Source organism: Eleutherodactylus coqui, chromosome 1 (assembly GCF_035609145.1).
Source record: "Eleutherodactylus coqui strain aEleCoq1 chromosome 1, aEleCoq1.hap1, whole genome shotgun sequence".
Classification (NCBI taxonomy): Eukaryota; Metazoa; Chordata; class Amphibia; order Anura; family Eleutherodactylidae; genus Eleutherodactylus; species Eleutherodactylus coqui.
The window spans coordinates 112,530,631-112,542,925 of NC_089837.1; the positions used below are offsets into that span (position 1 = coordinate 112,530,631).

General features: G+C 46.7%; 2 protein-coding genes across 5 annotated transcripts in view; one reads left to right on the plus strand and one right to left on the minus strand.

Moving 5' to 3' along the window:
* The window catches only part of HPS3 (HPS3 biogenesis of lysosomal organelles complex 2 subunit 1), a 47,964-nt gene extending 47,382 nt beyond the window's left edge, over positions 1-582 (minus strand). Inside the window, exons 1-2 of one of the 3 annotated variants that reach the window (XM_066599180.1) lie at positions 495-582; positions 71-414 (exon numbers count right to left, since the gene is read on the minus strand). In XM_066599180.1, coding sequence (XP_066455277.1) covers positions 71-287 — 217 coding nt within the window. In that variant the 5' untranslated portion in view covers positions 288-414; positions 495-582. Of the gene's footprint in view, positions 1-70; positions 415-484 lie in introns of those variants that run through there. The other 2 variants (XM_066599188.1, XM_066599197.1) reach the window with 2 other exon arrangements.
* Positions 583-717: 135 nt separating this feature from the next.
* HLTF (helicase like transcription factor) overlaps positions 718-12,295 on the plus strand; it is a 68,842-nt gene continuing 57,264 nt past the window's right edge. Inside the window, exons 1-3 of one of the 2 annotated variants that reach the window (XM_066599218.1) lie at positions 718-800; positions 4,615-4,813; positions 5,986-6,152. In XM_066599218.1, the coding sequence (XP_066455315.1) occupies positions 781-800; positions 4,615-4,813; positions 5,986-6,152 (386 nt within the window). In that variant the 5' untranslated portion in view covers positions 718-780. Of the gene's footprint in view, positions 801-847; positions 1,106-4,614; positions 4,814-5,985; positions 6,153-12,295 lie in introns of those variants that run through there. The other variant, XM_066599226.1, reaches the window with a different exon arrangement.

Genomic DNA, 12,295 nt, shown 5'->3' on the forward strand with positions numbered 1-12,295 from the left:
CTGGAAAGAAAACAGGCAATATACGCATGCCGCTACCCCCGTGACGGGCGGACTGACCCGCGGATCTTACCTACGTGGCTGTAGCTCATCCGGACTACTCTCCCCAACGTGTTGAAGCTGCAGAGCGGCTGGCATTGCTCCTGTCCCACGCTGAACACCTCCACCTTACACCCGCCGGCGCAGGTGACAAACACGCTATCCCGGCCGCAGCAGAACACCTCCGGCGCCTGCCTGGTGGGGACGATGCGCTGCGACCCAAAGGGGTGGCAGTTGTACAGCTGCACCATCGTCTCACGCTGCAGCAGACATGACAACCCTCAGCAATATGATGGCATGTGGGCGCTTAGACTGGCATCTGGGCACCGAAGCTGCTGAGACCCATGGTGGTGATGATGAGAAGAGTAGTCCTCCGCCCTGTAGACACATAGACAATGTTAGATGGGAGCACCCTAGTATAAGGTGGCAGTGAGCTGGGGACACCTACCTGTACTTACCTGTCCCCCTCCTCATTATAAGACCAGCAGCTGCTCGTCCCTCTACAGTAACATTACAGTAACACCAGCACAAGACGCTCCCCCCCTCTTCCTGGTGCAACATGTGACGCCCATTACCGGATCACATGCTTCTGGGACTGGGCGCGTCCACTGCAGGAGGGGAAAGAGGGGTGTCAGAATCTACACGCCTGCTAAGTGCTGATTGGCTGCTGAGTCCGGAAGAGACGTTTGCCGTGTGAGGGCGGGAAGCGGCCGTGAGGTGATTGTCCGGCTAGCGGCTGTCGCCATGTCGTGGGGGTTTATGAGGTAATATCGTGATTATGAATACCTGCACATGGAGGGGTGTCGTCTATGTAGTGCTGCACGGCTCGTAGCTGCCGGTATCTCCTCACCATACTGCATGTAGCCTAACGGCTCGTTCACACCAAGCGGTATATCACAGCAACTCACATACATTGGCTTTCACTGCCGCCCTCACAGTAGCGGGTTTTTCATGGCGTATAATAAAAACACAACATGTTCTATTGTACTGGGAAGTGATGTACCGTCAGGGCTCCTCCACGCTGGCGAGCCGTGAGAAAATCGCAGTAAATCCACTTTTTTTTGTCCAGGTGAGGTCTGAGCGCCGGCGACGCTTTTTCATGAGACATAGTCTCTCCTCGCTGCTGTTTTCTTGCGGGATAGATGGCGATTGGGGTTGCTAATGTTAAAAACGCATCACGGGCTCGTGCGTTGCGATAAAACGGAGGCTCCATAGGGAAATGTGGGCAATAAAAAAAAAAAAATAGCAAAACGCAGAAAGATAGGCGGGCTGCCATTTCTAAATCCCGCAGGACAGAAAACCTCGCACATCCATTGGAAGACGCGGATCTCCTATTTCTGCGTTTTTTCTTCCGCTGCTCAAAAATCGCGTGATTTTCTCCCAAGTGTGTGGGCAGCCTTAGTGATCGTGCGCAAATCACAGGCGTGTAATAAGCGGGAGGTCTTGTAGGGCTGTATGAGGAGGGGGGATGTTTATACATCGGGGGTCTCTAGTAGTAAGCTGTTAGGACTGGTCACACTGGGATTTAGGCCGCTACACCAACAGGTCAGATTCCGCATGCGCTCAATCATGAAAATCGCATTTGGTTGTGGAATATCGCAAATGTATGCGTTTTCTGTGCGTATGTACAGCAAACCGTCCGCGTGGAAGAAAACTCGCAAGCAGGGACTGACGTGAGGACATCGCACAGATAAAAATTCATTCCACCGTATTCATATATTCACTCTCGTGCGCTCTAATTCACAACAATGGAGGCTGTCTGTGCAGAATCCGCGCTGAAATAGAGCATGCTGCGATTTTATTTCTTTTTTTTTGTTTCCTGCTCACGGAAGACAATTCGAACCCACGAGTGTGAAGGAAAATTCAACAATACATGCCTTTCCACGCACTCGGTTGGTACTGGTGTACCTTGACGCCACCGGAAGCTCGGGGTGTGACAGGGCTTTGCTAGAGGGACGGCCCTGTCACACCCCAAGCTCCCAATTGGCTGCTTCTGAGAGTGCTGTTCCGTACCTCCAGCTGGGTAACTCACCACCTGGCCGCTCCGTCGGCTGCTGTGGCTGGTGGGTTGCCTATTTGTGGCATTCCGTCGCCTGCTACTTCAGCATCTGCTGTGTTGTACCGGTGGCAGGGTGCCTCGGCAGCACGACCGTTCCATCGGGAGCTGCTCTGTAGTACCGACTGCGGGGTGCCTGGTTAGCTGAGCGGTGAGCAGGCGCTAGGCTCCCTAGGCAGCACAGCGGAGAGTGCGCGGGAGCCGACAGCGCATCGCACACCGGAGGAAGGCCCTCTTCGGTACGGACGTGTCCTGCGTGACTTCACAGTGAAGGGCCCCCTACACTACTGGTAGTGCACGGGGGACATGGTCCCACGAACAGCGCTTGTCATCCAGTGAGTAAGGGGGCCCAGGATTGTAGCAGGGCAACATGGCACTTGTGCGGGGCTGAGGACTGTAGCAGGGCAGCAGGGGGAACAGACAGTTGCAGCACACCATATGCAGGGGCCGAGGAGTGTAGCAGGGCTGCAGAGGGAACATGGGCGCAGGGGCAGCGCTTCCAGCAATCCTTAGGCTGTCTGTTCACAGGCGAGTTTTAATTGCGTTTCCTGCTGCGATAATCAAGCCGCAGGGAATGCAGTTCAACCTCTCCATAGCGTTGCAAAGCAAAGTGAATTGAGGACTGTTAGAGGTTTTGTTTCCCTGCATGTGCATTATAAAGATCCAATATATCATCTCAAAATAGCTGCATAGATGGACAACTCCACCACGTGTGGCGTATAGAGCGCCTTCCTGTACCGCATCTCCAACAGGACTTTGTGATGGTCGGGTATATGCGATGCATATTACTGGAGCAGCAGGCTGTACGTAAACAGTAGTCTCCGCATGCTACCAGTCTGGAGGAGAAATACTGTGTCGAATTGAGATAGACGACACACTCCTCAAACGTGGGAATCTGCTCAGTACAAATAAGTATAGTTGTTGGCATTCAAGCCATGAAAGGTCCCCAAGTCTTAACCCTCTCCAATTTTTGACAGACCTTGTGTGAGATTTTCCTGCATACCTCCAACGTCAGGCGACGCGTTTCTAACACTATACAGCACCGATGTCCGAGGCTGTTCTGCATATGTATATTATAACTTGCGTTTAATATTCATAAACTTAATAATTTAAATAATCATGAAGGATTATTTTTATAGGTTTCTGTTAAATAATACTTAGGCTGGGTTCACACTGGGCGTATTCCCGCCGGAAATCCCGCAGTTTGGCCGCAGCAAAAACCGCGAGATTTTCGCCGGGAGAACCGCCGCGGCGGCTTTGAAGCGGCCCGGCCGCTTGCTTTTCCGTTGCGGCCGGCACTCCCATAGAAGAGAGCGCGGCCGCGACGGAAAGAAGAAGATAAACAGACATGCTGCATATTCTGAAACCGTGGCTGCAGCAGCCGCAGCCACGGTTTCAGCCGGACTTGCCGCAGCGGATTGGCCGTCCCGTGTGGACGAGATTTCTCAGAAATCTCGTCCACATGGCTGGCTAATCCCGAGATTAGCAGCCGCGGGCGGATTTGCCGCGGCTGAATTCCGCGCGGCAAATCTGCCCTGTGTGAACCCAGCCTAAGGAATCCACAACGCTTTCCCACCCAAAATGATTAAGAGCTGGGGAGTGTGTGAGTGGCAGGGAAATTGGATTGGAAATGGTTAAGGCCTCATGTCCCTGGCTAAATTGTAATTTAAAATCTGCAGCGTTTTTCCCGCCGCGTGATCCGCGCCCGATAGGGATGCATTGGACACCCGCAGGTAGTTAAATACCTGTGGATGTCATTTTCCCCTGAGTCGCGTATTGCGTGTGCGGGAAAACAACCCACGGCATGCTCCACTTTTAGTGCGGATCTCCCGGGGCTTCTATTGAAGCCTATGGAAGCCGTCCGGATCTGCGGCACACCTGCATTTGAATTTCTGCTCTGGAGCCATCAAGCCTGACTGGTTTGACACTATTGGCAAACTAAATGCTTTAGTAAATTCTGCCAGATCAGTAGAATCTCTGTTTATCATGTCTCCCATTCTTGTGTACAACTGCTGTGTTTCCTCGAAAAGAAGACAGTCTTATATTAATGTTTGCCCCAAAAGAGACACTAGCTCTTATTTTCGTGGGTGGGTGGGTGGGGGGGGTGTTATACTCGCCTAGCAGCTGCCGTCCGGGTCCCAACCGCTAGCCTCCGTAACTCCTGCAGGCTTCTGTGTAGTCCCCAATGCCGATGGAGCATCTCTTCCTAGTAACGGGGCTTGAATACCCCGCCTCCAGCAAGCGATTGCTCTCATTGGTTTACGAGTGCCACATCAGCCAATCAAAGCCAGCGCTCGATTTAACCAATTACAGCGATTCAATGATGTAATTCACTGAATGGCTGTGATTGCTTAATCGAGCGCCTATGAATCAATCGCAGCCATTCAGGCTAAATTTAGGATTCAGTGAAAAAAGGTTGCTGCTGTAATATTACACGTCATCACTTTGGCAATTTATGTTAAAGCCTGGCTTAATAAACGTGGACCAACATGTAATCCTTTATTTTCTTGTAATCTCGACAGAGGCTCTGCTTGGAAGTTCTTGCAGTCTCCACGGTATAACAATACGGCATACGCTACTCCAAATATGTTTTTCGATGAAGAACAGGACAGTGCGTCTGCAGCGGCTGATTCTACATCTGCAGAAGATGATCTGGATTCTCTTGTTTTATTTGGATTATTCAGAGGAAATGTGGTTGGGTTACGTTACTATACAGGAGTGGTATGTATTTCATTATATGTCTAATCTTATTAAAAGAGGATTTACCACCCAAAACATAAAAGTTTCAATACGGTATGCTGGAAAATCAGAAGTTAAAACAATAGGCAAAGTAACTATTATATTTGCTTTTCACTTAGCAGTATTGACCCTTTTCTGCCCTTTTTTTGTGGCAGACAGTTACACAACATGGCTGAATGTAAATGTTCTTTTTATATCACTTATAAATCATTTTCTCTGTCATTCATAAAACTGTTCCTCTGTTAATGACACAACATGTCTGCAGAATAACTGTTTGTTAGCGTATGTGAAGATGACAAAGTGTAACCATATTATTGCTTTATTATCACTTTAGCAAAAAATGCTATAAAATGGCAATAAGGAAAAAAAAAAACACTAAGATTTTAGTTAATAATAATGAAACCTAATTGACTGACTTGATGTGTTCAAGCTGACAGATTCCCTTTAGAGGAAACTATCTCGTCCTAAGAGCCCATATCTTTAGTTTATGGGGCTCGTAAGACGGGGGCCAAAGAGTCCAGGGATATGACTTTCATCATGATTCTAATGCGCACATAGAACAGCAGATTTCAGAGAAGGTAGGCGAGTATTAAGTCACATCCCCAGACTCAGCGGCCCCTGTCCTGAAAGCCCATAACTTTAGTTTATGGTGCTCATAGGACCTGACTGGAAGGTAAAGTCCCCTGGTGCAAGCACAGAGTCATGATTGACTCCTTGGGTAACGTCACACCGTGAAATTTTCTAGGCAGACTGTTTTTGTGGGGTGGTTTGCCATTGCCTTCCCCAGTCATCTTTTTTACCTCCCAGCAAGCTGGGTACTTATTTTACCGACCTTGGAAGGACGGAAGGCTGATTCAACTTTTAGCCGCTACCTGACCACACGAGGATTAAACCTGAAATCTTCAGGTTGTGAGCGAGAGCTTAGGGCCGCATTTCTGCAGCCCTAACACTCCGTGCCACACGAAGCTCATCCAAGTAAAAAACAAATACAGTAATTACTTTGCCTGTCCTAGTTCGCTTTAATGGACTTATCCAGGCTTTTAAAATTTATGATCTGTTCTCAACATACATGTGAAATACACTTCTCAGTTTTTTGTTTAAATTTTACGGTTGAGCTGTTTTTCTGAAATGATCCATCATATTAATTTTTGCAGGTGAACAATAATGAAATGGTAGCGCTGCAGCGAGAGCCCAACAATCCATATGATAAAAATGCTGTAAAAGTGAATAATGTGAATGGGGAACAGGTGGGTCATCTCAAGAAAGAACTTGCTGCAGCTTTGGCACAGATTATGGATCGGAACTTAGTGAGAATTGAAGGGTAAGTTACAGTTTTGCAGAAGACGAGTCTATTCCTTGAATCGCAGATCTGTCCTTATATCTTCAGTAACATTTATTCATTTACCTAATAATGATTGTAATGTGGCAAGGTGTGCAGATATATATAGGCACAACTATGTAAGGGCGGTGGAGCTAATTCCTGGAACTTAGCCCCACCCCCGTCCTGCCTCCTCTCATTGCAAATAGTGCAGAGGGGCGGAGAGGAGGCAGAGACGGGGCGGGAGCTCAGAGCACTGCTCCCGGCTCGTCCAGCCTCCTCCCCCTGCAGAGAGAGACGCCGTATATTGGCCGGCGTGAATACCCGGCTGATATACGGTCGTCTAAATGCGCCCTAAAGGATACTATTTTGGGACTATTTTTTGCCTAGTGAGTGAATTGTCTGATATAGTAATACCATAATTTTGGCACATGTCCAATCATTTGTCTGGGCTCTAGACTAAAATAAAAAATTACCTGGGAGCCATTGGACCCTAAATTAAAAAAAAAAAGATATAACTTTTAGTTGACAAATCTAAATACATAGAGGGACATTTAAAAAGCCTTTATGCCAGAAGTTGAAAAGTTGCAAAATATTTGGTGCAAGGCCAGCCTGTGCAAAAGTTGAGCGACTCTGAAGCCTTCTGTACTAGCCTCGCCACTTTCGGGGGAAGGTGGGCCTGGCAGCCCCGCACTAACAGATTTATTTATGAGATATGTCTAAAATGTATGCTTGGCATCAGAAATGGCGGGGTTAGTAAATTTCTTCCATGATGTAATGAAAATAAGAGTTTGTTTACATCAGGATCAGCAGTTCTGTTTGGAGTCTCCTTTGCGGCTCACCCACACGAGTGCATTGTGCTGTGTATTAAAAGGTGCCAAAACCCCATTGATTTACATTGTGCCATTCAGACCTGTGCTACATGCTTGAAGAAACAAATTACAGCATGTCCTATTTTGGTGCTCGTTACACACTGAAATAGCCTATTAAAATCAATGGGAAGGCACATGATACACGAGTATTTACTGCGTATTTGCACATGAATTCAATGGGGCATTCTTGCGGGGTTTTTTGTGCACGTATGCAAACAGGGAATATGAATAGTTCGGTCGTGTAAATACTCTGTATGTGAATGAATCTTTGCTGAATTTTGTTAAAAATGCAGGACGGAAACCGAATAGGCCCCGTTATAGACAGTGGAGTCTGTGGGGCACCATTTAATTCAGTCAGAAGACTGATCTGCTCAGGGGATTCTGTTTTCCTGCTACTACAGTGGGGGGAAAAAGGATTTAGTCAGATACCAATTGTACAAGTTCTCCCACTTAAAAAGATGAGAGAGGCCTGTAATTGACATCATAGGTAGACCTCACCTATGAGAGACAACATGAGAAAACACATCCAGAAAATCACATTGTCTGATTTTTAACAAATTTATTTGCAAATTATGGTGGAAAAGAAGTATTTGGTCACCTACAAACAAGCAGGATTTCTGGATCTCACAGACCTGTAACTTCTTCTTTAAGAAGCTCCTCTGTCCTCCACTCATTATCTGTAGTAATGGCATCTGTTTGAACTTATCAGTATAAAAGACACCTGTCCACAACCTCAAGCAGTCACTCTCCAAACTCCACTGTGGTGAAGACCAAAGAGCTGTCGAAGGACACCAGAAACCTGATTGTAGCCCTGCACCAGACTGGGAAGACTGAATCTGCAATAGACAAGCAGCTTGGTGTGAAGAAATCAACCGTTGGAGCAATAATTGGAAAATGAAAGAGATAAGACCACTGATGATCTCCCTCAATCTGGGGCTCCACGCAAGATCTCACCCCGTGGGGTCAAAATGATCACAAGAACAGTGAGCAAAAATCCCAGAACCACACGGGGGAACCTAGTGAATGGCCTGCAGAGAGCTGGGACCAACGTAACAAAGGCTACCATGTGTCCCCCTGCTAAAGCCAGTACATGTCCGGGGCCGACTGAAGATTGCTAGAGAGCATTTGGATGATCCAGAAGAATATTGGGAGAATATCATATGGTCAGATGAAACCCAAGTAGAACTGTTTGGCAGAAACACAACTCGTCGTGTTTGGAGGAGAAAGAATGCGGAGTTGCATCCAAAGGATACCATGCCTACTGTGAAGCATGGGGGTGGCAACATCATGCTTTGGGGCTGTTTCCCTGCAAAGGGACCAGGACGACCGATCCGTATACATGAAAGAATTAATGGGGCCATGTATCGTGAGATTTTGAGTGCAAACCTCGTTCCATCAGCAAGGGCACTGAAGATGAAACGTGGCTTGGTCTTTGAGCATGACAATGATCCCAAGAACCCCACCAGGGCAACGAAGGAGTGGCTTTGTAAGAAACATTTCACGGTCCTGGAGTGGCCTAGCCAGTCTCCAGATCTCAACCCTATAGAAAACCTTTGGAGGGAGTTGAAAGTCCATGCCCAGCGACAGCCCCAAAACATCACTGCTCTTGAGATCTGCATGGAGGAATGGGCCAACATACCAGCAACAGTGTGTGCCAACCTTGTGAGGACGTACAGAAAACGTTTGATCTCTGTCATTGCCAATAAAGGATATATAACAAAGTATTGAGATGAACTTTTGTTATTGACCAAATACTTATTTTCCACCATAATTTGCAAATAAATTTGTTAAAAATCAGACTGTGATTTTCTGGATGTGTTTTCTCATGTTGTCTCTCATAGTTGAGGTCTACCTATGATGTCAATTACAGGCCTCTCTCATCTTTTTAAGTGGGAGAACTTGTACAATTGGTATCTGACTAAATACTTTTTTTCCCCACTGTATAATAAAACAGTAAAATAGAAACTCGTTGCCATTATGAACAAGCCCTTACCGTGTGCATTGCCCCGCAATTTTTTACTCACTCCTGCAGATTCCTCCTTTTTTTTTTTCTTCTACACTTTAGGCTTTTACACGAGCAACAAAATCACGCAATTTTCTTGCTATGTGACAGTGCTACAAATCGCATGTATGTGAAGCCCATGCTTTCCAGTGGGTTCCTTCTAATTAGCGATATTTTGTACGCTGCTACATTGCGAGAAAAAAAATCATGGCGTGCTGAATATTGCCGCAATGTACGATGTTTTGTAGCCCATGTTTCCCTATGGAGCCTTTTTTGTGTTGCATTGCATCAAATGAAATCGCGGTTTTTATGCGTTGCAACTTTAACAATAGAAAGTCCTAGCTGCACTAGGACTGCAATAGAAACAAACAAACAAACAAAAAAAACAATACTTAACCTAACAGGCGCTGTCTGCTCCGCTGCATTTCTCTTTCCGAAGCTCCGCCACACTTGTTTGAAGTTTTCAGCCATCACCCCTTGTTAGGGGATTCATAAATCCCGCCTCCAGGAAGGGCATGCTCTGATTGACTGAGCCACAGCGCTTGAGAACCAATAAATGCAGCGCTCGATGAACCTATCACAGCCATCGCATTGCATGACTCTAATTGGTTCATCGAGCGCTGCATTGATTGGCTGAGCCGCGGCACTCGTGAGCCAATCAGGTGGCAGCGCTTCCTGGACCCAGGATTTATGTTTGTGCCGATAGTTGTACTTGAAACTTTTCTTGCCGCTTTTCTAAAAATACCAATAAAAAAGAAGAGTGTGTATGTCATCCTGTGGCCCTACAGATTTACTATAATTCAGAAATTGATGGAAACTTTATATCTACGGCAGCTGCTTCTCACAAATTTCAGGTTGGGGCACTTGGGCAGCCACATATATACCTAATTTACTAAGGTCCATGGCGTCTGGGTCCCTGGTGCTGCTGATCTCTGGTGGCGATGCTGCAGGCTGCAGTGTCCTCGGTGTTCACACAGAACTTTTCTTCTGGTAACGAGCTTTGAATACCCTGCTCTAATTGGCTGGTGCTCGATCCAATCACAGCACTTGCTTACTGGAGGCAGGGTATCCAAAGCCCTGTCCCCAGAAGGAGAGTTCTGTGTCAGTGCAGAGGATACGGCAGCCTGCCGCAGCCTCAAGGACCAGCGCGAGAGACTCAGACGCTGCCGGCTGAATAAGTATTGATGGTTTTTATTTATTTTTTTCAATTTCCTAGGGCTTATTTTTGGGGAGGGCTTATATTTCAGGCCCACGCCCCCCTACCGTCACTCATGCTAACGTAGTAGAACAGCCTGCCATCCCTTCCCTTCCCTTGCCTATGCATTATATAATCACAGTGACTGAGCCTCCCTTGAGTTAGCACTGCTGGCTGAATATGTCCTTTCCACATACACAGACACAATGCTGCACCTACGAGTATTACACAGTTTAACAATTTTCATGCCTACCCATACAGGAGTTGTGCTACTGATGGTTGGTGCACTGCTCCTCCCACATGTCTGTCACATGGACATGATGTCACAAAGTCTTCTAGCCCATCTACTGATCTCCCATTGCTCTATGGTGATGGAGGAACTTATTCCAGATGCAGTTATAAGTCTACAATACAGCCACTTGTCCTGGTTTGACCACTCGTCTACTGACCCGAACTACTAGCATCATAGAAATCTATGATACTTCTCAGTTGTGATCAGGATACCAGTAGTCTAGCGACATCTCCCTAGGGAGACTATGAACGTCCCTGCTGGCTGGAACGCTCCTATGAAAGAAGCAACAGACATGCGTACAGACACGGATATACACAAATACACACACACACTCCACCCCCTGTGTTACCTTTGGGCCGGAGCACTTCCGGGAGCTGACAGGGCTGTACGCGTATAATCGTTGCTAAGCGACATTGAGAGAGAGAAGCCCCGGTGAAACATACAGACAAACTGCAGGGGTTGGAGAAAGAAGCGGCATGGAGAGGGGGGCGGAGAGAAGTGGCATGAACGGGGGTGGGGGAGAGAGATACAAAGTGACAAAAAGCATGAGCTGTGAGGAGAGAGAAGCGGCATAGACTGGGGGAGAGAGAAGCGGCATGGTGGGGGAGATGACAGATGCGACATGGGTGGGGGGGTCTGGGGGAGTATGAAGCAGCATGGCGGGTGGGTGGAGGGAGAAAGAGGGAGGAGAACAAAAGCTGCATGGAAAGAGAAGGGGGGAGATTCACAATAACTGCTTTTCCAAACCTTTTATGTTCGCATAGCGAACATCGGGTAAATCTAATATAAGTAATGACGTTACTGTATAGAGAGGCATTGAGGTCACAGAAGCATTCAACTCTCAAGGTTATATAGTAGAGATGACAATAGAATATCTGTCTAGGGGCCCCTTCATATGAGCATATGCGCAATGTACAAGGCTATTCCGTGTGTGTATTGGCACACTTGCCATGATAGACTGAAAGTAAAAGTCTGAAAGTTTGCTATTACATCATATATTGTTAGGCATTAAAGATTACTTGGTTTCTCTCACTACGAACAACAACATTTTGGCACACTTTCCTGCACTTCATCTGCCCGTAGCATATGTTCATTTGCACACCAAAAACAAACTTGCTAACTACCGTGTTTCCCCGAAAATAAGACAGTGTCTTATATTAATTTTTGTTCAAAAAGGTTTAACTTTTTTACATGTATAGCTGCCTGGACACTATTTAAATTGACTTTTTAACTGTTAGTAGGGCTTAATTTTGGAGTAGGGCTTATATTTCAAGCATCCTCAAAAAGCCTGAAAAATCATTTTGCATCCTCAAAAATTCTGGCAAATCATACTAGGTCTTATTTTCAGGGTATGTCTTATTTTCAGGGAAACAGGGTAGTTCGAATGTGTTCTTATCCCATCACAGAAGGGGAAATCAAGAATTAAAAACATTCACAGAAAAATGGCTGTTACTTACTGACTGAGGAGTGCATATAGATGCATCCTCCTCTGACCATGCAGGTAGCTGACTACCAAATGGAGGAGCCAATAACACCTGTGCAGGACACCGATAAAACAACCACTCACACTGCCTCCTGATAATGAGGGGGGTGGATGCTTGGTGTAAACTCCCACACATAGTGGATACAGGGTGCCAGACCATTCTGATATATGTAGTTCACCATGCAGACCAGCAACCTATTAATGACGCCATGATAATTCGGCAGGTTGCCCTGCATATCCATCAGTGAACCACATTGGTACTGCCACCCTGGTGTTATTGGCTCCTCCATTTGGTAGTCAGC